The 24,973-nt window shown below is 42.4% G+C and overlaps 1 protein-coding gene across 2 annotated transcripts in view; it reads left to right on the forward strand.

Annotated features, from left to right (window-relative positions):
• Positions 1-24,973, forward strand: part of schip1 (schwannomin interacting protein 1) — a 232,020-nt gene that overhangs the window by 187,404 nt on the left and 19,643 nt on the right. Inside the window, exon 9 of one of the 2 annotated variants that reach the window (XM_034097141.2) lies at positions 7,545-8,384. In XM_034097141.2, coding sequence (XP_033953032.1) covers positions 7,545-8,384 — 840 coding nt within the window. Of the gene's footprint in view, positions 1-7,544; positions 8,385-22,638; positions 22,991-24,973 lie in introns of those variants that run through there. The other variant, XM_034097140.2, reaches the window with a different exon arrangement.

The raw sequence follows: 24,973 nt of genomic DNA on the forward strand, positions 1-24,973 counted from the left end.
AAATCAAGTACAGTTCATGTTGACTCTGGTGTCCCACAAGGCACTGTGTTGGGTCCATTGCTTTTCCTATGCTAAATTAATGACCTGCCGTCACATGTAGCATCCACAGTGTGATTATTCGCGGATGACTGCCTGCTCTACAGGCCTATTCAAAATGGAAGTGACCAAGAAGACCTACAGGGTGACCTGACCAGACTTCAGGAATCGGCTAACACTTGGGGAATGTGCTATAATGCTAGTAAGTGCTACGTCCTACGAACAAGCAGATCAACAAACCCGTACACTAAAAACGATACTCTTTGTGGCCAGGTGACCCACCAGCCTTATCTTGGGGTAGAAAATTCATAATAACCTGATTGTAACACAGGAAAACCATTCGCTCGGCTTCCTACGCCAGAACCTGCGACGTTTTCCCCAGAAACTGAAGGAGACAGCTTTTGTGGCCCTAGTACGTTCTAAACTAGAGTACGCCAGCTCGGTCTGGGACTCCTACACTGATAAAGACATTGATGCCCTGGAATCAGTACAAAGAAGAGGTGCAAGATTCATTTTTGGAGATTATGAATGGGACAGCAGTGTCACGGAAATGCTCAAGCGGTTGAACTGGGTGGAATTGAGTGAAAGGCGGCGATTGTCTCGTTTGGTTCTCTTCTTCAAGATTGTCCATAACATCTCAGCCATTGATGCATCAATGTACCTAGAGCCAGTTAGAAGTGCAACACTTTGAGTGAATTTTCGCTACTAGTGACACTCTTAAATACTTTTTCTTTCCAAGAACAATCAGAGAGTGGAACTTGCTACCGGAAGAAGCTGTCATCGCAGAGTCCGTGGAGTGCTTCCGGAAAATTTTAAGAGACATTTTGCGGGGATCATCCATCCCCCACAGAGCATGATACCTCTGGGTTCTGCTCAGTATTAATCCAGATCCAAACCCAACGCAGTCCCCCATTGTTGTTGTTGTGAGCGCCGTTGGGGAGAAAATCAGCGACGTAAACGGTGACATCATGACGCAGCAGCAGCAGCACCAGTCGGGCTCTGGGCGGTGTGAACAAACGGGGGCTGAAAAGAAAAACCGGTTCCCGAACCAGAAGAGCACTAGCACGGAGCTAGAACGGGAACCGCGTTGGTGTGAAAGGGGCATCAGGGGAGATCCCAATGAGTGCTCTCCGTACTCTTGTGGAAGAAAAGGCTCAGCCAGGGATCTTTGAAATAATCCTTAGTTATTATATGGACTGCTTTTTTCCTTTGTGATGCTATTATACAATCAGCTCAACATAACTGAGGACAGCTCCCATCCCTCAAACAACTACAAATCTAGGCTGCGCCGTGAAGGGCAGAGAAAGATTCCCAACAACATCACTGAAGTACAACACAGCGCTTTTACAGTACAAATGTTTGGCTTACCACTCGAGAGACACAGATCTAGTTCTTAATCATAACTCTTGTTATACAAATGCTTTGGAGTATGCTTTACTCCTGCTGTTGATGAGATTAGTTTATCACTAACATTTAACTTGATCTTGGTGCCGGAATATGTAAATTACCAGCTGCTGTAAGAGGAAACGGAATGCAACATGAAGATATCATGCCATGTTGGTGGTAACCCCTCTTCAGCTCTAACACTGCAGCTGTGTGTGTGTGTGTGTGTGTGTGTGTGTGTGTGTGTGTGTGTGTGTGTGTGTGTGTGTGTGTGTGTGTGTGTGTGTGTGTGTGTGTGTGTGTGTGTGTGTGTGTGTGTGTGTGTGTGTGTGTGTGTGTGTGTGTGTGTGTGTGTGTGTGTGTGTGTGTGTGTGTGTGTGTGTGTGTGTGTGTGTGTGTGTGTGTGTGTGTGTGTGTGTGTGTGTGTGTGTGTGTGTGTGTGTGTGTGTGAGCTCATATGTCTACAACAGTGTTTACATCCAGCAAAAAGCTAAAAATGATACTAGAGCAGGGGTCTGCAACCTTTTTGACCAAAAGAGCCATTTTGCTCCTTTTTCCAAAAAAAATGTTGTCTGGAGCCGCAAAACATATTTCATCGATTTTTATTGTTATATCAGACAAAAAATACAGTTTTTTTGCATTTATTAGGCTATTTATTACATGATATAAAACTTTTAACCTCTAATAAGAAACAAATAACTCTTATAAGGACAATTAAAAATAATACACAGGCCTACTTTAAAATAAATTAAACACAGCACTTGGGGAGTGCTCTGCACATTTGAAGGAAAACAAATATTATTAAAATGGGCCCACTTTGAAATAAATAAAACATATAGCTGCACCCTAAAAAGAGTTAAAGGTAGGGTAGGTAAGAATAGAAACCAGCTCGAGTGCGCTAGAATTTGAAAGTACACAACCGGAAAAAATATGCCTCTTCCTTCAGACTTTCTTACAGAGTCCCTCCTCCAACACACACGAACGTGCACATGACCAATGAGGGCACGAGATCAGTTTGTGCACAGATGGAAGGCTGACAGGCAGGTAGGCCATCCAGTTATTTTAGCCGGCTCAGATGATTGGTCGAGCTTTTTACAGCGCTACGGCTTCCACAGATGATATTTTTGTATGTATTTATTGTCAAAGCATTTAATATATTCATTGCTATCGGGACGTTAAGAGCATTCCATGGAATATAACAAAAAGTGTTTTCTGAAATAAATGACATACCCCATTGAATTATGACTGAAGATCGTCAGCTGTCTTCCTCTCCCTTGTTGTTCCTCGATACGTAAAGGCTGCAGCACCGTTGACAACTTCTCTCTACATATCAAACATACCGGTAAACCAGCATCGTTTGCTGTGAAAGCATATAACTCTGTCCACACAGAATTAAATCCTGTGTTCCTCCGGTACTTTTCTTTGATTTATCCATAGTTCGCTCATCGAGCCGGCCGGGGGTCAGGTTATTCGCCTCCAAGAAAAGGCGCTTGCGCGGGACTGTAGCAGGATGTGACGCATATTTTAGTTGACCTAATTAAAACCGTTTTGTTTTTTATTTATGTGTCACAGTATCACCTCAAAATACAAGATACGAAACATTTTCAACCATACAACAAAATATAAATAGTCCTACAAATACTTTTATTTTATTTCCTTATTTTTGTCTAAGCTCAAGGGAGCCAGAGCAGAGGGCTTACCTTAAAGGGTTGCCGACCCCTGTACTAGAGTATATCATAATACATTTTTCATATATTAGCAATCAATCTGTTTTATTTTTCCTTCATTATTGGAATCATCTTTGAGCTTGAACTTCTTCTTAAACTTCAATAGGGCCATAAGTGAGGTCTTTAGTTGCATTTGTTTTTCGATTACGACAAAGAAAAGCAGCGCAACATCCAATTTGAGCAGTTGGAGCCAATAATTCTTTTGGCATTTTTCTTGAAAAATAGCTGAAAAGATCAATGAATCATCATTAACTGATTCATTTTTAGCTGACTGGCTTATTGATTCTTTGTGAAGCTTATAATGTCCTCTCTCTTTTTGTCAAAGTGCAGATATAGGCTGATAAAAAAATTCTAAGCAGAAGTTTGTGGTGTTGTTGTACTGGGTTGAGTTAGAGAAGTCTACAATGCTGCCAAACATAATTAGAAAACTCTATAGTATTGGCTAGGAAGGCGGAATGTCAGTATTGTTGAGACTAACCTGGTGCAGATTGTTGTAGAGATAGTGAGCTTGTCTTGCACTGTGGGGGATTCCTACTGCTCTGGTAATCTAATTCAAATCTGCAAGCATACGTGATATTTGATGTGTGGGTGTATTTTTATCAACTTGCTCTTTGTGCTTATTGTCTGGAAAAAGTTATATTTGTGTAGAACAAGAAGTTATGTTTTTAATATAACCATGTGTCTTTATTGTGCTATAACCTTTAAATGTGCTTTTTGTGGCCACCTTCAGGTGCTACACGTCTTTAAGTATTAATGACAAGATCTGAACATTATAACCTTCACACAGACTGGATTCATTGCAGGGCTGTTGCATCGAAAACCATTATGAATTGTAATGAAGTGGACTAAACTCTGATTAAGAACACAATGACAGCCTTTGTAATATTATGTGAAGACAAATAGCAGATATAAGAACAGGGGTCCCTGAGGTTTTATGGAAACCAGATCTAGAAATATTCTAAAATCCGAACACCAGATGTATATTTAATAATTCACCTGTCAGTGCTCTCTTTTCTCACCCTCTCTCTCTTTCTCTCTCTCTCTCTCTATCTCTCTCTCTATGTAATTTGCAAGGTCAGTGGGTGCAGAAGGTTGGGCTTTAGTTGTGTTCTGTCGTCGTCACTTTCTCCTCAGAGCTGCGACAGAGAGCCACGGTTATAGTGAGAGCCTGTGCCAGCCGGGGAGCAGCAGCATGCTTCTTGTGCGCTTAGTTTTAAGTTTCTAGGTAATGACTGAGCGATAAAGGCGTCTTCAAACGTGCCCACAATATAAGGGGACGCACTTTACTTGCAGCTTATTCATTTTCCAGCTGACGTGGGAGCGGGAGAGCGCGGACTGGACTGCTGGTTGGACATCGCTGTATGTGAGGAGAGGAGATGCGTTGACCTGCTGGGATTTAAAGACATCTACGTTATTTTGTCCAATCAGGCAGGACTCCTCTGTGCATGGACTAGGCTACACACTCAGAGCGATGACTGTACTGAATTGTTCACCGGCTCTCTGTAATTTCTCCAGCGAAGCCAGCCTCACCGCCACCCGCCCTTAAAATAAAGCTGCTGTGAAACAAGTCAGCAGCGTCGCCGTTGTCACAGCTGGGATTTACACTTTACAATGTCTTGAGACGCGACGGGGAAGCTACAAAGATGATGACAGTGAGTATCGTATATTTTAGGTCGTAGCCCCGGTAAGGTTAATGCAGGCGGTCACTTTAATTGTGTCTGGTAACATGCTGTAGTGAATCTAAGGGGGTCTCGGTTGTATTGGGTGTCAGTCTCCGTGTGATAGTGTGCTTTAAGGCGTTTCTGTCACCGCTGTTGCCGGGGGGATATCAGGTGCCTCCTGGGACTTTTTGGGAGCATTACATCATTTAAGTAGCCTATATGAATGACCACATTTTGGAAACTCACGCGTATTATCCACATTTCTATAGTTTGCACTAAAAATCAAATGTCAACACTTAATGACATGATAGCCTATGTTGACAGATGAAATCATGCAACTGTCATCCGTGTAGAAATGCCACTTGGCGTGGCAGTCTACACTCGACGCACGCAAAGACTGGGCGTATGCTATGATGCCCCATTGCAAGCTACCTAACAACGAGAAGAGTTGTGAGGGTAGTATTTGACATAAATTAAACGCCCCCCAGACACCCGCCCGGCTGCGGGTTGGGGATCTGTGCAGCTGTCAATTTGCATGTATTTCGTGGCCAAATCCAGCCTGTATGGTCCGCCTGGCTGCGCGTTAATCCCGCAGCGGATCAGCTTTACCGCTCCAGCCTGCCGCCTTGCAGCGCATTCCTCGCTCATACGCACACACTTTAAATGATTACATTATTATAATCGGGCTCATGTGACCATCATGTATTGACGCGATCATATCTGGAAAACAAGCGCTTGTTTTGGAGGCTGCACAGATCGGGATAACAGTTCAAGAAGAAGGATCGCTGACCGATATTTGATTTGACTACGCTGATTTCATTCAGCGTTCTTCCTACTTTGGAGAAAAACTCCTCCCGGTGCCTGTAACCGGGGTTTTATAGCACTTAGAGCCGGTGAGAAAGCCAGGATGACAGGCTGGTTCACACACCACGGGGACTGGTGACCGTGTGGTGATCCAGCGCGTTTGATGAGCACGTCGGTAAGGTTGTTCTCCGCTCTACTGCTAGGCAAGATTGATATATTCTTCGGACTCTGCTACATTTTGAAGGCTAAACATTATGTTTTTTTTGTTATTTGTATAATCGTGACTACGTATTGCTGTACAATAACAGGTCTAAACGTTTTCAGAGAATCAGGCCATAAGTAGGCCAGTACTGTTGTGTGCCCTTAAATCCTCCCTCTTCAGTTGTAAAACCAATGGGGGCTCCTGGAGTTTTTCATGTCAACAACCCACATATTGTTGGTAATGATCCCTTTGAACCGATTATTGGATTAAACATGTTATAGACTTTGGAGTAACAAGCAAAACGGTTGTCATTTTGGCAAAACGGTTGTCATTTTGGCATTTCCTAATTCATGAGTGATTTAATAATACTACAATTTAACTCTCCCTGAACACACTGGAGGTCCCAGCACCCTAGTGGCAATGCAATATGTTACCAAGGCCAAGTAGCCTATTCCATAACATTAAGATATAGTTTAAAGTATCCAATAACACCTTGCGAAGGTGAAATGTGGCTTTATGACCCAATATGAGCAGCTGGTACCATCTGTATCTCTGCTGCAGCTTCACTTCTTCTCTTTGACACACTAGCATTTCATGGATAAATGCAAGCCCCTCATCATAGAGTAGCTTATGTCTCTAAATCCCATCAGCAATTTGTGTATCTGGACTCCTAGATGCTGAGTCATATTGCTTTGCCTAACACAGATATTTTCTTTGCTTTGACGTCAACAGCCAGTGCCTGAGCAGGTGTGGTTAAGTATAGCCATACCTCAAGAAAGCTTTTTATAATTTGGATAATACTGTATTACAGTTTGGCAATTTCATCCACGAAGGTCTTGTTTAAAACGACAGTAAATCTTGATGGTCTACACCAGTAATTTGCCATCTTCATAATTAATTTCTTTTCCAAAGCAGCTCATAATGTCGATCACGTAGGAACGTGTCGTTAATTGTTCTTGGCCTTTAGAGAAATGTAGCTTTTCGTTAACTTTTAAAAGAGGTGTGAGACGAAAATGTCACTCCTGTGTAGGAAAATAATGATGACTCAGGTCAGGTGGAGATTTGTGGTGGGTTGTAAACAACACAGACGTTTTCATTAGCTGTGAACTAATCAGTCAGGCAGTGATTGGGTCTCTGCAGGAGCAACACAGTCAAGGTTATCAGGAACCCTGGCCGCATCTGTGCATGTCACATTTTGGTGTGTTGAGTATTGACATGTCAGTGTCACTCACTCTCACTCAAACCACCCTGTTTTTTCTCCCTGTGGTGCTGTACAGATGTAGCAGTGGGTGGTGGGATATTATTCTAACATATCCAGCCACACGCACTACGCCTTTTCTTTGTTTGTAAAGTGTTGCATAAGCCCACAAACACACACATGTACACATTTACCAGAGAAAAATAAGTAATGAGTAAGCCTTGCCTTTAAGGGAAGCTTTTGTGCAGTACAGTTGTGTAACAGAAGACCAGAAAACAAGTCTTAGAGGGACGACAACATAATTCTGAGCAGAAAGGAAGTTCCTGCGGGACAGGAAGTGCTTTGTGGTTGCTGGTCTCCAACCACAACATTGGTGTGACTAATCTAAGTCTACACACTTCCTTAAATTCTCTTAATTTTCCTCTTCTTCTCCCTCCTCCCCTATCTTTTATTTTTCTCAATTTGTAAACTCCTGTCCTTGCACATGCTTGTTCCTTAGTTTCATTATTTGTTCTGTTCCCTTCTCGTTGCAGGATTATCGGGAGGATGGCATGGACCTGGGGAGTGATGCATCCAGTCGCTCCAGCTCAGAGTCCAACTCCAACAAGGTAACACCTTGCTCTCCTTCTCTTGACCTGGCCACTTTGGAGGACTACAAATCCTCCCCCTCTCTGGACCTTGTCACCTTAGAGGACTACGAGGAGGACGAGGACTACCAAGAGTATAAGAAGAAGGTGATAGAGGAGTGGGAGAGTGAGTATGGAGAGGGCTACACCTCTCCACAGCCTCCTGGTCAGGAGGAAGTCGTCGTCGTCGGAGGAGGAGGAGGAGGAGGAGGAGGAGGAGGAGGAGGAGGAGGAGGAGGAGGCGGAGGCGTTGTTGTTGGGGAGGACATTCTTGGTGAGGGCTACAGGAAGACAGTGAACAGTCGCAGCCTCGCTGAAGAATTGGAGGATGTGAAGACTGTCCCGCCCCCCCCGGCTTCCGGCGGACACACTGCCACCTCGGTCGCAGCCGTCCCAAAGGAACTGAAACAGAACGGCAATCTGATTTTGCCCAGGAGCCACCAGCTCAGCTCCCCCGGTACACGGAGTGGCACAGGGACTCCTAAACCCCGCCACCGCAGCTCCAGCAAAGGCAGGGGGAGCCGCAGCACTGCCGGGGGTGGTGGTAGTGGAGGAGGAAGCAGTGGAGGGACTGGGGGACGGATGGGGGGATACAAAGAGGACGAGGTTGTAGAGGAGGAGCCTTTGCCCACCATGGACTGGGCAGCCCTTGAGAGGCACCTGGCTGGGCTGCAGTGCAGAGAGCAGGAGAACCAGAACCTCAACCACAACCAGAACCACATCATGGGCAAGACCAACTACACCTCGGTAAGTTTCTATTTCACTTGTTGTTTCTGTGTGTTCCTGTGGGGTTTGCTGCTTGTGTGTCAAAGGTTATCTTTCACCGAGTTTTCACATGCCCTGGTTGGCTTCTGTAATCCAGTAGTTATCTGTGTCAGATGCACCCTGGAAACATGGGGTTAGGTTTGCTGGAGTAAGAAAGAGGGATTAGTCGGCTAATGTAGCGCTAAGCTATGTGGCCCTGCTTTCAACTATACTATCAACTCTGGCCCTCATAAGTACACTGATTCAGAGAATATATGTCCAACAGTGCAAGCATTATTTAATGACTTTGGGCAGATAATCACTACAGCAAATGTATGTTTCTGACCTTACAGTTTTGTATTGGTTTAATCTAATTTAAAGAAATCTGGATGTACTTTGTTGTGGCTATGTGGTGTTTCTACCAGAAGAGGTCAGTGTTGCATTGATGGTCTGCAGAGAGCCGCTGCAGGCCTTTCATGCCACACCAGCAGCTCAACCTCTAAAAGCTGTTATGATTAATTTACAATCTCATGACATCGCTCAGTTTAAATCAAAATCCCTGCCAGAGTTTTATGGTTTATTGTTGGTGTGTGGGTCCAAAAAGGGTGTAGCCTTGAAAATGTTTAGGGAGGAGCAGGAGAAAATTGTTTACAGCAGTCACAGTATCCAGTGCAAACTACAAGCTCTTGTGTCACTGAGTAAAAGTAAGCGAGGGCAAATGTGTGTTTGATAAAGGGGCATTGGTGTGGTGGGGCATTTGGTATTCAAGCACCAAGACCTTTTCTTCGGTGCACACAGACAATGGCTGCAGCCAGTGCCTTTGTGAGTGTGTTGTGTGTCTTTGTTTTTCTGTCCTGGAGGCCCCCCCCTGTCTCCCTGAGGCATGTAAGGAATGCAGCAGGAGAAATAAATGGGGGATGAGAGGAAGGAAAGAGAAAGGAAAGGATAGTAGATGGTATCTTTAGGACTAGGCAGTTTTGGTGTGTGTGTGTGTGTGTGTGTGTGTGTGTGTGTGTGTGTGTGTGTGTGTGTGTGTGTGTGTGTGTGTGTGTGTGTGTGTGTGTGTGTGTGTGTGTGTGTGTGTGTGTGTGTGTGTGTGTGTGTGTGTGTGTGTGTGTGTGTGTGTGTGTGTGTGTGTGTGTGTGTGTGTGTGTGTGTGTGTGTGTGTGTGTGTGTGTGTGTGGACCTAAATCTGTTTACATAGTCACATGTGGGGACTGGCTTCCCTTATGGGGACAAATTGGAGGTCCCCATGAGGGGGATCATTAATTTTAGAGTGAAGACTTGGTTAGGGTTAGGGTTAGGGTTAGGCATGTGTTGGTTAAGGATAGGATAAGTCTCCAGGAAATGCATGTAAGTCAATGTAATGTCCCCTGAAGTGATGTATACATGGTGTGTGTGTGTGTGTGTGTGTGTGTGTGTGTGTGTGTGTGTGTGTGTGTGTGTGTGTGTGTGTGTGTGTGTGTGTGTGTGTGTGTGTGTGTGTGTGTGTGTGTGTGTGTGTGTGTGTGTGTGTGTGTGTGTGTGTGTGTGTGTGTGTGTGTGTGTGTGTGTGTGTGTGTGTGTGTGTGTGTGTGTGTGTGTGTGTGTGTGTGTGTGTGTGTGTGTGTGTGTGTGTGTGTCAATGTTCATTACCTGCTGTCCGACTGAAACGAGAAGGTCACCTCCTGGCTGGCTTTAGTCTGGGGAGAGTCTGCTCTTTCTCCGTCTCTCCCTCCCTAGGCAGTGGGCTGTGATATAATTGACCTGGGTGGAGGAGAATATCTTGAAAGAGAGCCTCTGTCTCACATGCAGCACAAACACACACACATGCTCTTCACCACATGTTGTCTCCTCACATGTGTGTTCAGGTAGTGTAGGTTGCTGTGTTTAGTAGAGATAGCCTGATCCTGATGCTGATAAAGTGCCACAGCTTCCAACTGCCTCTCCGATTACGAGGGAAAACATATTTTCAGAAGAACCGTGCCTTAGATTTGATGGCCCTCAGTAGATAGGAAATTGGAATTAACCATGTAATCCCACTTGAGCTGAAGATATACCAGAAGAGACCCCAGGCACAAACTCATATCCTGCACAATCCCAATGTTATTGTCATTAAAGTGCTGTTGTTACGTCTGTAGAGGAATGCTCATGATATGGATCATATCGATACAATCCCTCAATGAAAGTGATTTGTTCTTTTTAAGTCCTATTTCTGAACTTACACATGTGGTAAAAGAGGACCATGCTTGAATTGACCCTCTGCTAACCTGCTAACAAGAGCACACAAGCAGTCAAGTGTCCAGTACTGAAACATTCACCCAAGTCATCCCCGGTGTTTTTCTAGGTCAGAGGGCATCTGAGTTTCTTAATTCTTACATTTGCAGGATTTAGCAGACACCCTGGAGGAAACAAGGCTGGTGCTTTTAAAAGCTTGTCAAATATTTAGAAATCCACTCAGGCAGGACCCACCAGCATGATGATGTGTGTGTTTGGTGTGGATGGGGTCTGTCTGTCTGGGATGCTGCTGGGGTCCAGAGGGACAGTTATTCATGCTTCACAAGAGCTTCAAAAGCATCAGTGCTTTTAGAAAGACGGGACACAGGGAAGCTCAAAGATATTATTCTGTAGTGGCTAAAGACCCTGGAGACTGGTTTAGCTGGTCTCCAGTCAGATCTAGTACAGCCTCAGTACTGTAGCCAGGATTTAGCATAACATTTAGACTGGAAAAAGCTGGCATATGTCTGTCTGAATGTAACAAATCCCCCTATCAGCACCTTTAAAGCTCTTTTTGATCATTTCTGTTTTGGTGTTACATTTCCAGACTTAATTCTTCCTACTACAATTAGGCAAAACATTAACCGTTTTCTTTAGATTGCACTTAAAATGATGAGTTGTCTGATTAGATTTGTACAGTTGTATTGCCTTTTATAGACTATACTATAAATCAAGAAAATATTGGAAGATTAATGAGCAAATCAATCCATGTTTGAAATTATTCTTAGTTGCAGCCCTACATAGGATTCAATAATACAAACAAAAACCTATTACAGTCACTTAGGTCTTTAAACAGGCAATGACATGTTTCTTTGTGTTGTAGGTCTACATGTACACCTTGGGCAATGGAGCTACTGTGCCATAAAAACCAGCACATAGCCGGCAAGTTATTTCATTATTGTTTTAATGAAACAGTCATCTTGGTGCAGGTGTGTTTAGTCAGGGTGTGGTTTCTGGCTGCTGTAATCTCAGCGTCTGCCTGCAGGCTGTGGGTGTTGGGTGAGGAGGATTGAGCGGGTGGCTGACCTGTTTGTAATTAGTTTCTTATGAACTCTGGAGTCGCGTGGCAGAGAGGGGTCCACAGGGACCTCAAGTACACTTGGGGTAACCCTATCCCTAACCCTCCGTTTATCTCCACCCCTCGAAGGCAAACAATAATATTGTTCTTCCAATCCGGTCTTGAGGTGAACAAAACAGAGATGGGGTCAGTCTGCATGTATGGCCCTCTATACTCAGAAAAGTACCTGTGTGTTGTAAAATCCACGCCTACAGGCTACTTAATTTTCAATCCGAAGGTGAACACACCCAGACTTACTCACACAATTTAAAAACACCCCATGGGCAAACTGTGGTAAGAAGATAGGGCCTGTGCTGAGACCTGCAACACCACTCTACTTTGAACTTTTAAAGAATAGCTCTTTCACACACACACACACAGTCTTACCATGTTGTATTTAGAGGTTTTAAGGTAGTTTTAAAGGTTTAAAGATGAGCTTCACCAATTTTACACATCTGTATCAGTTAACTTTGAAAACAGTTGTGTGTCTTTGGTGGCCCTGAAGGTCAGATTAAATCTGAGGAATTAACCCCTGATTATGTGAATTCCTAAACCAGAAAAACCTATGTTAGAAAAAGGTTTAAAAGGTCTAAAGAAAATAACAAATTGCATAGGGGGGCTTTGTTTTTTAATCTTGACTCAGGAAATACAAATCAGGAAATGTAGGCCTCTGCTGACTTTTACTCAGTTTCTCTAAACTTGTAAAAATGCGATACACAATTATGCATTGAACTAATGTAATAAGAAAGTCATATAAAAAAGACACATTAATAAATTTGCCTTGTAAAAAGTTGGGCTATATATCATCTCTGCTTTAAGGACAGTTGTGAGGATTTTTTTCAGCATGAGGAAAAGTTGGAAGAATATCTATACTTACTGTAATAGGAGAGGGCTGCTGAAAAACTCCATATAACGTTAAAAATGATTTAGAAAATAAAAGTATGAGAGAGAGAAGAGGTGGACAGAGAGAGGTGGGAGAAAAGAGCAAAGGCAAAGAGATGTTTTTCTGTTTCTCTCCACTCCGTGCTCTGTGATTATGTACAAGTTCAGCAGTTGAACTGTGCACGCCGCCCTCCACTAACAACTTAACTACTACCTTCGCCCCGGTGCTCAGACTGTGCCACGTAGAAGCAGAGAGGGTAAAGGGAGAAATTGTTGGGTTTGAAAGTCCTCAATGCAGTTAAAGTGGGTATAAAATAGGCAACAACAATAATTATAAAGTAGTCACACTGGAATTAGCTCCTGCATGGGGAAACAAAGCAGGGAAGCCTGAAGTTAGAAAGGAAGCGCATAGTCAAAAAGAGCTTGTGGAGGAGGGAGTAAAGGAAGGTTTGTGGGCTCAGTGGATTGGTTTGAATGAAGAATACAGCGAGACAGAAGGGCAGAAAGTTGGAGGAGCAGACAGTAAACGTATAAATGGGAAGAAAGAGGGAGGAGGGTTCAGAGGTGGGGGGTAGGGCTTTAGCCAGGTGTGGAGAGTGCCTGGTGTCTGGTTCAGCCCCCTAGGCTTAACCACTGCACCTCGTGTCTGTGAGTACCGGTACCAGCTGAAACACGCCCGGCCCTCTGCGCACCACAGCTCACACACACTCTCCTTACACACTTACTGCGCCGCCTCTGCTTTAGTCCGGCAGTTTTCTGTCTCTGTTTAGTCCATGCACCCCTTCACCTCACTGGATCAAAGGATATCTTTCTCTTCTGATGGTATCCTGAAAGTCTGCCTCTGTCGGTAGATGTTTTTTTTCTTTCTCTTTTTTTTCCCATTGGATTATCCTTCATCTAAGCTTAACCTTGGATTCCCCACAGCAAGTTGGGCACCTAGCTCAGGTAAAGCAAAACATCTGATTTGTTTGTCAGACCTATTTCAACACTACAACATGTTCACGTGATGTGTCCGTAGTCAAACCAGGACAAAAGTTCAGAAAGTTCAGACTCAAAGTAAGATGCCTTGTTTGACAAATTCTTCAAATGTTATTTTAGCCTAAGGCAGTACATTCTTTTGTTGTGACTTTTTGTCTTGAGTTTGTATGTTACAGAAAAGTTAAATATGTCCAGAATGAAACAAAAAGTAGAACCAGCTGCACATCTGTCCATGCATCTCAGTTTCCTCACAACTAGTGTTCAGTGTGACCCCTTTAATAAAGAGCAGGTTCATGCTGTCTGGACTCTGACCATATATGGGTTTCTACTTGGTAGCCCTCTACTTTTTTCCCTTTCTGTCAAGGAAAGAATACCTTCAAATATGCAGTGCTCATGTATTTGAATCCTGTTTTAAATAAGCAAACCTTGGCCTGTTTTGAATGTTCCTTTACCATGTGGTGCAGAGAAAGTCTGTAACAAACCAAGGCGAGCTCAAACAGCTAGTAAAATTGATCAAAATATTTGTGTTGACTCTGGATGCCACATGTCATTTCAGGTCTTCTGTTAATAGTTACACTATCAAATCAAATCAAATCAAGTTTTATTTATATAGCACATTTATAAACGATTTTTGGTCGAGCCAAAGTGCTGTACATACAATAAAAATAGCCTACAGTAGAGACACTTTACAGCAAATACAACGGCACAGATTGTTCAGAATATCAGTATGAGAAAAAAGACACCCTCTATCCTTAGACTATAGCACACATATACCTGGAGTGACTGCGTGTCCGGCCCGCATGTGCACCTGCATTGAGAAAACAAGAAGGCAGTCAAAAACAGCTCTGAAATACAAACAAGATAGTATGTTTAGAAGTTATAGTTACTTGGAATACAAATAAGGCACAGCTGCCACTGGCCTTGACAGCCCTCGGTCCCTTACTTGTTCAAGAAGGAAAAGAAAAGGCAGAAGAAAAACATTAGTAGAAACGTTGGCCATAAAACCTCCTAAATGAGCCTGATAACTTGGTGACACTGATAGCCTGATAACTCTATGCTCGGTGTTTTACGTAGCAAAGATATATATTAGTGTTTGCTATTGAAAGACATTTATCGCCAACATCCCAGTGTTTATCCCATGGCCAAGTTTAGAAGCAAAGGCAAGTCAGTTTGACAAGTGTGGTCTGATATATTGTACAATGTTTTGTCTAGACTATAGGTACGCAGCTGCACTAGCGCATGTAAACTTGATTTGACCTGCTTGCTGGTGGTATGGTCAAAACGTTAACTTGCAAAGTCTACACACCAACTGTAACTAAGGAAAACACTCTTGGGAACACCCAAGAAATACGAGTTATCAAGTTCAAGTAACAGAAGTGCTAAACGGCCCTTATCTGGTGTCAAAGTGCACTTTAATCAGCTACCTGATTACTTCCCCTTGTCTGCACCATATACTGTATATATACAGTATAGACTGCCAACATAAACAAACACAAACAAATTCAAATCTATGTGTATTGATGAGTAATAAATAATAACACTATGTAAATTAACTGGAAAAGCTTACTTGTTGGTTACTAAGCATTATAGCTATACTACTGTGTTTAATGATTCATAGTTATGTCACCAGGCAAGCCATTTGCATTGTGGGTATATCAGATATCAGGTATCAGAGTTGCTGCTATGAGTGTGGATAAATTAACAGTGTTTTGAATGGGAAAGTGTTTAGACTTACAGCTACACATTCCTGCAGTTTTTGTCTCATTGGTCATCTTGCTTGATACACGAAAGCTTAGACAAACATACACTTCCTCTGATTCATTCAAATGATTCACCAAGGTCTGAGAGTCATACCTCCTTCAGAATGTAGTATATCCTATCTGGCATGGAAGTCAGCTTAGGCTCATACCCAGTCTCACTCATTTTCCACAGCCGCAAATCTCCACCTTCTTCTCTTTCTTCTCTTCTTCTTCTTCTTCCTTTGTTCCAGACACCCCCTGTCCCTACTCCCATTCCCACTTGTGTTCCCTGCTAATTGTCCTCTTCCTCACTCCGTCAGGAAGCATTATGGCCTCATGTTCTTACACAGCCAAAATACAACAGGAGACTATTTTCCCCCTCTGCCCGGCTCCCCCTACCCACCCTATGAAAACGATCAAAGAGGGGTTCAGGCTGTGAGTGGCAGAGCGTGCTGTGGAGGAAATTAGGATTTATGTAGCAGTGAGGAGACGGCCTACAATGTTATAGCTTCATGTCAGTCCTCAAACTGCAAAGTCACTTTGGAGCAGAGCCAAATACACACACACTGGCACACAGGCCGGCTTTAAAAGTAGGAATGGGGCTGAAGGCATTCAAAAAAGCAGGTTTATTGCAAGAAGGATACAAAAAGAGAGTGAGAGCGGGAAATTGAGAAAGAGTGAAAAGGGGTTTATGATCTTCATGGAAGGGTTTTAAACTCCTATCCATCAGCTCTACTATTTCCGGAGGTTGAGTCAGACACACACACAGAGGTCTGTGATGAATGGCTGTTTGCGTGGACATGTATGCTCATTTGGGTGGAGCTGAAACATGAAACACTGGTCTTTGCGCCCCTAATTATAGAGTGTGTGTGTGTGTGTGTGTGTGTGTGTGTGTGTGTGTGTGTGTGTGTGTGTGTGTGTGTGTGTGTGTGTGTGTGTGTGTGTGTGTGTGTGTGTGTGTGTGTGTGTGTGTGTGTGTGTGTGTGTGTGTGTGTGTGTGTGTGTGTGTGTGTGTGTGTGTGTGTGTGTGTGTGTGTGTGTGTGTGTGTGTGTGTGTGTGTGTGGGTGGGGGTGTGGTCATGTGGAGAGCTTCATCTGTTGCTGTAGAGAACAGAGCATTTTTATCTCCTCACATACTCATAAGACTAGAATAATCATTCCATCAGTCTGTAGTGAGACTGCAGCTAATGATGATTTTCATTTGCTAATAAATGTAATGTCAGAATATTCGAAAAATACTTGTTTAAATTTCCTCAAGCCTGAGACAACATCTTCAAATTGCTTGTTTTCCCAACCAACAGTCCAAAATACAGAAATATTCAACATACACAAGGGCAGCCAATTATAGTTTATCTCAATTTATTTTCTTCTTTTTGATAAATCAATCATTTTGGTCTTAAAAATATCCTAGTATTGAAAACATCTTATTTTCCTCTATCATAATGTGTTAATTAACGCACTGCCAGAGCAGCTTATTATTCCTCCCTAATAGAAGAAAATAAAAACAATGCCAGGTTTCTTTTTAGAGCCTGGCTGACCGAGAGTCACAGCTCTATTGAGTCTTCTATTCCTACATCCATCAGTAGTAATGACTTTATGAACTTCTTTAATGATAAAATTATAACTCTCAGGGACAAAATAAACCACCACCTACCCTTAGCCAGCACTGAATCATCCTTAACACCGGACATATACTTAGAGTGCTTCTCTCCTATAGACCAAAACCAACTAAATTCAATTATTTCATCCTCTAAAGCATCTACCTGTATCTTAGACCCTGTTCCATCTAAGCTGTTCAAGGAAATTGCACCCCTAATTAATACACCTGTATTAAATATGATGAATATATCTTTACTGTCAGGCTACAGTATGTTCCACAGACATTTAAAGTAGCTGTAATTAAACCTATTATAAAAAATTTTAAAAAACTTGATCCTGAGGTTATAGCCAACTACAGGCCAATATCAAACATTCCCTTCCTCTCAAAAATCCTCGAGAAAGCAGTGGCCTCACAATTGTGTGTATTTTTAAATACAAATTGTTTATTTGAGAAATTCCAGTCAGGCTTTAGAAAACATCATAGCACAGAGACAGCACTGGTTAAAGTCACAAATGACCTGCTTTGTGCATCTGATAATGGACTTGCCTCTATCCTGGTTCTGTTAGATCTGAGTGCTGCCTTTGACACTATTGACTATAACATACTACTCCAAAGATTAGAGTTTTTGATAGGTATAAGGGGAACTGCACTAAGCTGGTTCAGGTCTTATCTATCAAAACGGTCTCAGTTTGTATCTGTCAACGATGAATCCTCATTAGAAACTACAGTCAGTCATGGAGTACCGCAAGGGTCTGTACTTGGACCCATCCTGTTCATCATATATATGCTACCATTGGGCAATATCATAAGGAATAACTCCATAAATGTTCATTGTTATGCAGATGATACACAATTGTATCTATCAATTAAACCAGATGTACAATTTCCATTAGTTAAACTGCAAGAATGCCTCACAGACATAAAGACATGCATGACCAGCAACTTTCTATTATTAAACTCCGACAAAACAGAAGTCATTATACTAGGCCCCCAGCACCTTCGGAACGAACTGTCCAGCAACATAATTTCTTTGAATTGTATTACCATGACCTCTAGCACCACGGTAAAAAATCTTGATGTTATTTTTGACGAGGATTTGTCTTTTAAATCCCATATAAAGCAAATTTCAAGGACTGCCTACTTCCATCCACGGAATATTGCACATCCTAAATCACAACAATGCAGAAACACTAATCCATGCTTTTATCACCTCCAGGCTGGATTATTGCAATTCCCTTTTATCAGGCTGTCCAAACTCATCATTAAAGACCCTTCAATTCATACAAAATGCTGCAGCACGGGTTTTAACAGGAACAAAGAAGATGGACTCCTGTTTTAGCAGCATTGCACTGGCTACCAGTTAAGTCCAGGATTGATTTTAAAATACTTTTACTCACATACAAAGCGCTAAATGGTCAGGGACCATCCTACCTACAGGATCTTTTAATCTCCTATTGCCCCTCTATGGCATTAAGATCCCAGAGTGCAGGTCTGTTGGTGGTTCCCAGAGTCCACAAAAAGAGGTCAGGTGCTAGAGCTTTCGGCTACCAAGCCCCGTTCCTCTGGAATCAACTTCCAGTGACGATTGTCAGATTGTCAGTGTCCACACATTTAAGAGTAGGTTAAAGACTTTCCTTTTTAGTACAGCGTACAATTAAGACTGGTTTTAAACCCCCTTTTATACATCCTCATGGACCCTTCGTCTTATGGAATTGTATTTATTGTACTCTAACTGTATTTGTGTCATTGTGTTATGTTTCTTTTTAAATTGATATTTTCACATTGATCTTATAAGATACGTTTGTTGTTTTTATATTGTTTTAAATTGCCAATTGTGTTTGTTGACTTGTGAAGCCCTCTGAGACAAATAGGATTTGTGATTTTGGGCTATATAAATAAACTTGAATTGAATTAATTCCAACCAACATTTCAAGGGTACAGTATAAGGTTATAATGATGAACAATGTTTTTGAAACTATTATTATAATTATCAACTATTATATTGTTAGTATTTAGTTATTGTGGAATAATAGATGTTTTTGTATGAAAGTGATGATGGACTAATCAGTTAGACTGTAGTTTAATGACACCTTTTTCAGCTCTTTTCAGGTTGTTTCTTTTCTTCAGATCTTTGGGATTTTCTTTAAGCTTTGCGCAATTTTTTATCTTCGAGTCAAGGCAAATGTAGTCAGGTCATTAATGCTGTTTCATCAAAGACTGGTGGTCATTTTCTCAGTTGGTGTACACATTTGTTCGCATTTAAAAATGTGAAGCAAATATTAATGCGATGGTCACAGCATGCTCAGTCTTTCCTCAACCAACTGCAGTCCTCATTAGAACAACCTCTGGTGGCTGATCGTAAGACTGAGAGCACACACATAAACACATGCACACACACACACACACACACACACACACACACACACACACACACACACACACACACACACACACACACACACACACACACACACACACACTCACTCCCTGGCCTTCCACATCAGTTCCTCCCTGTCAGAGCGAGCTCATTACTGCCAGAATCTGGCCCTCACACTGAGCGAACCTGCTTTGCTATGCAGTGTTTTCAATCTGGCACAAAATGTCAGCTTGCTAAAAGCATCTGTGCTCCCTCCGTCCTGCTGAGAAGGAGAGGGAGGCAGAAAAACTGAGAGATGGAGGAGGACGATGGAGAAAAGAAAGCAAATGCAGTTACACCAAAAGGCCACAGAGAAAATAAAAGGAGGGGTAAACAGCAAGCAGAATAAAAAGAAGCTGTTTTTCAGAGAAAGGGAGGAGACGTCACAGCATGACTTTGCCATGAACTGTGTTTTATTTACCACCCACAGTATCATCTCCAAACTTTTTCTGTATCCCACTAAGTACAGTAGAGAGAATCACCATGGTATCCAATCTGTTATCAGTGACTTATGATTAGATATTCATTTTCTCTGTTTGCTGCGTGGGCATATTTATAGATGCAGAGTTAAACACACAGAGCCACACATCGGTGGTGTTTTGATGTACGGGACGAGAGGAGGGAAACGACGAAGACACAAGCTTGCTCCAGTGCTCGGTGTACAATACAACACAACACACAGGGAGACTGAAACACATAATGGCAATGTATCCTGCTCTGTTAAGGAATACAGATTACATATACTGTCAACGTGTGGAATCATAGTCAACATACAGCTACCAAGGCGGACATTTCATAATGTGGGCAGTGTGTGGGAGGCTAAACTGCAGTCTGCCAGTCTGCACTAAGTAATCTTCAATCTGAATTGTCTCTGTTCTGATTCAGGCTGCCTACATTATCACAGTTAGTTAAGCTTTTTAAGAAGGCTAATGCTCATATTATGTGAGAATCAGGAGCTTCACACTTTAAAGTCTTGTTAGTGTCAGATATATTCTTCTTCTTGTAATTAGGATAAGGACGTGCTGTCTTAGTCTACACCTGTGCAGTGACTCAGATTGTAACCTCGACAACCGTGTGAAGGTCAGCGGGGGTGGGGGGTCAACAGAGTGACTGCTGCCATGGTGATCGAGGAGAGAAAAGGGGATGCTGTGTCTTCTTGTATTCAAGCATCCTTCACAGACTTTGGATATCAATATATCAATTGCTTTGGAAGTAACAAGACATTTTGGGAGGTTCAAACGCTGTAAACTGATCCAACAAGCACTTATTTTAAAACATACAAACCCCTGGTTAGTACTTTAATAAGGACACTAACGATTTACCTGGGATGTTGATTTACACGTGAATGGGCTAATCCAACAATACTTTACTATAAGTCTATTAAAATTCTCTTGAGACTCATTCAATCGCAGAGACTAGACACCAAATATACAACAACTATTATTTGATTAGATTTCTAGTATAACTTCAAATATCCCACAGAAACACAACATAGACATTAAATAGTACAAAAGATCAAACAAAAATGTGGACTTTCTTCACCAGCCACTTTCAAATCTCTCGGCCACTTCCTGTTTTTCCCTGCTTACTATATGCCGGTCGACTCTCATAAGCCTAAGAATGCTTTAAACGTGGCCCAGTTGGTAGCTTCCACTGTAAGAAGAAACACGTTTATCGCTGGCCAATGTCATGCACAGATAATTATATCCAATGTGAGTGTGACGGGATGGGCCCTGTTCCAATCTGCCCCAGATGGGCACCATCAGAGCCAGTGATGTGCAGCAGAGAGATCAGAGCTGGGAGCTCATCGATCCACTTCCAGGTCATTAAACCCAAGAGTGGTGTTATCGGGAAAAGCACGGTCACCCAGCAGAGATCAATATCGGATAGAGAGATCTAGCATGAAGGGGGGGTTGAGATAACAGGAGGTGATTGTAGCTGGCTAAAAAATATATAGAAAGTTGAAACAGATGTAAATCACAGCAGGATGCCACAATCCCCACATTCTTGTGCAACGCTGTTCCACTGCTTTCATTTCGATAGTTCAAGAAAATAACTATCCGATGGATTTGTGCTAAAAGGATTGGATAATTACCATCAGTCGAACAAAAGGCATTTAAAAAATGGTACTTTGATTAGTGATGAAACATCTAATCGATGTGATTAGAAACTATGTGGGATAATATAAAAGAAACATTTTGAGTCCAACTTCTCAAACATAATGGTTAGGTATTATTTGTGCTTTATTTCAATGTTGGATATAACTGTGTCTAGGCTGTTTGTGCAGTAGAATAAAACATGGATATCTGGGAAATTGAATACGTTTTTGTCTGTTATCTGACCATTTATAGACATAGAGTTATGCAGCATTATGTGTTGCTATTTCTGAGATATCTTCTTTTTAAGCTTGTGCCGTTTTTTTGGGGGCGGAGTTCGAACCGATATTTAAAGATAAACAAAAATGAATACTGTACAGTATAAAATTAAAACTGAAAAAGGCAGTTGTTGTTATTTTTTGCTAAATAAATTAAATTGACTAGACCAGACGAAATGATTAATTTATTAAAAAAATCTGGGATTATGCCCCAATTCTAAACTCTCAAAAGGGAGAACACATGTTTACATCTCAGTGAGATCAAAAGGAAAAGATAACTCAGGAGAAAAAGGGATTTAAACAGTAATGCAAAGAGGTCAGGAGAGAGGAATAGATGGGGAGATGGGAAGGGAGAGATTATTTGAGTAGGTTGGCCTGCGTGAGGATTAAAGACAGGCCATCTGCCACTAGGATTCTAGCCCTACAGACAGATAGAAAATGAAGGGAAGATGTACATGTATGCAAAGCCCACGTACTACACATACCTAAACACAGTGAGGCAAAGATTAAACTCACACATCAGTGAAGACATCTTGGCCTGAATCAAACTATTAAAACTGGCTAAATGTTGGTTTACATTTTGAATAAGTGGCCATGGTAGACTAAATGCTCAATGACATTTAATGCAAACTTGACATTTACAAAATTGTTTTGTATCGCAGCGTCCTATCTTTCTTGACTATCCATGCAGCACAGAGATAGATTTAGCTAAAGGTTAAGAAAGTTCTTCTTCTGTCCTTTTCCTTCTCTCCCTATTCCTCTCGGGCATTACAATCCAGCAGAATGACATTCCAACCCTGTCCCACGCCAACCTCACCCTCCCTCCCTTTTCCACCGTCCCCTCTCGCCAATGGCCGATTCTGCATACACTCAGTCCAACAGCTCCTCCCCCATTTCTGTCCGCACCAGACAGAGAAAGGCAACCGGGGAGTGTACTCTGCTCTTTACTGCTCCCCTCCCTCCCTCTTTTTCTCTCTCTCCCGTTCTCACACCCCTCCTCCAGTTTCTCTCTTGCTCCCCTCCCTCTTTCAGCTTTGGGGAAGCAGCGATCAGACCCTGTCGTTCAGTTTTAGCAAACAGACATACCAGAAAAACAACAGAAAACAGACATAGGAAGCAGAGGGTAAGAACTGAATTGTTACTTTGGATCGAAGAGTGGGTGAGAACCCCTCCTCTCCTCTCCGCTGGAATACTGCAGGGCTGGGAATCCTATCCCTGTCCCGCTGCTCTTGCCGTTCCCCAAGTTCTGCCAGCTTCGCTCTAGGATGCTGTGAAGGATGGTCCACCAGGAAAACTGTTCTTACAAGGTAGTTCTCAGAGCTTCATGACACATCACATACATTCATTTCAATTGCCAATGTCTTTGCCGTCTTGACAGACACAAGCTGAGGCTGATTTTGCTGTTGTCAGCTCCTGTGATTGTAGGAATATCATGTTGTATCTCCTCAGTTGAGGTTATCGTCACATTTAAACTAGGACATTGTTGCACATGTGTAGACGTATTTGTTTGTCTTTTGTGGTTAGGTGATTGTGTTGTGAATCTGATGGCTGGCTGGTTGCTAAGAGAGCAGTTGACTCAAGGGAATAATGTCCGTCCTCTCCTCCTACTCCTCCTCATCCAGCATAATCAATCCATGTCAAGAAGGCATGAGGTGTGCATGTAACTGCAAGTTCACAATGTTGTGAATAGACTCTTTGGGTGCACGTGTATTCTGTGCTGTGAGTTGTATGCAGGAGATGCATATTGGTGAGAGTATGGTGCATATTGAAATGGAGAATTTAAATGTGAATGGTTGCTTAAAGGGTTGTGCCAATGTGTGCACGCATGTTGTGTATGAGTTTGTGTGACTCTGGTGGGGCATGTTAAAGCAATGTTCCACTTAATCTAAACAGGAGTTGGGAGGAATGAAGGAGTCGTGATTAAAGGAAAGCACTGCATCCCAGCTGTAGATCTGTTTTTTCTGTAACCAGCGCTGCTTGGGAAAGAAAGTCTGCAATGCAGTAGAGATACAGAGCGGGAACAAGCAGAGAGGTAGATGAAAGGCAGACGATATGAGCTGAATATGGGGAAGGCCTCCAAGGGGAAAAATTGAGTTTCTTTTGATGGGGGAAACAAGTGTCGAAGAATCAGGGAGTGATGCACGAAAAGCTGCAGAGAAACTGATGAAGGAGACATGAGGGTCCTTCAGAGATGGATGGGCACTTAAAGTGTTTTATCAACATGCAACATGAAAACTCAAGTCCAAGTTCAAACTCCAACATTTCCCCTGGGTTTAAATGGAAAAGCATTGTTGTGAATGCATAGGAACATGCTATTTTGTGTGTAGTTTTGCAATTAGAGTGCAAGTGCTTACCTCACTGGCTTTATAAACATTTATTAAAGGAGATTTCTTGTCAGCTCTGTCTGATGCCCCCAATACTGGAGATTAGGTTTGAAATTAATTTCCCTCAGGTCTCTAGTTTCTGCTGTAATAAAACCTCAAAAAGACTAAAATCATTCCGAAAATGTTTTACTTCTACATGTCAAGAGGGTAGATGTGTGCTTGTGTGGGTAAGGGACCAGTTGTGTAATGGGATAAGGATTTGCTGCCTTGTTTCGTAGAAGATAAAAGCTAGATGGAGTGACAGAAAGATTGCAGGATAGAATAGCAGAGCAGCAGATAAGCAAAGAAAAGTGACGCCACAGGGCTAGTGGAGACAGCAGATGAAAGGCAGAGATGAAACATCATCAAAAGAAGTATTGGCAACACAGGCTGAGGTAAATTAACGAAATAAGAACGCCATATACATACTGTACTTCTGAGGGAAATTAGATCATACATAGCAATGATGGAAAACATTATTGATATCAGTTAAAGAAGTTTATTGTCGACAGATGTAAAGAAAGTGAACTAAGCCGAGGTGGCTTTAATGCAAGAGATGTATCAGAAACAGGAAGATGTAACGAATAAGAATGAATGAGAGTGGGAAGCAGAACAGAGGGTTCAGGCTCTGATAGCAGCGACTCTCTAGAGGCCCCTCAATTAGACTGGTAACCTGGCAACCAGCAGGCAGCCAGCGCCCCTCGTACACATAAAACAAACACACACACACACATGGAGGGATGGAAAGAGGCAAAGCGAGATGGGGGGGAAAGAACAGATGAATCATAGAGGAGATGGAACAAGGGATTTAATTAACGGTTAATATGGGAAGGGAGTAAACAGACAAAGTGGAAAAAGAGTGCAGCATGCTGGGTGTTGTCCCTGTATTTCTGTTGGTCTTGTGGGACAGTCCATGTCTTGAAGCGA

This window comes from Pseudochaenichthys georgianus, chromosome 13 (genome assembly GCF_902827115.2).
Source record: "Pseudochaenichthys georgianus chromosome 13, fPseGeo1.2, whole genome shotgun sequence".
Lineage (NCBI taxonomy): Eukaryota > Metazoa > Chordata > Actinopteri > Perciformes > Channichthyidae > Pseudochaenichthys > Pseudochaenichthys georgianus.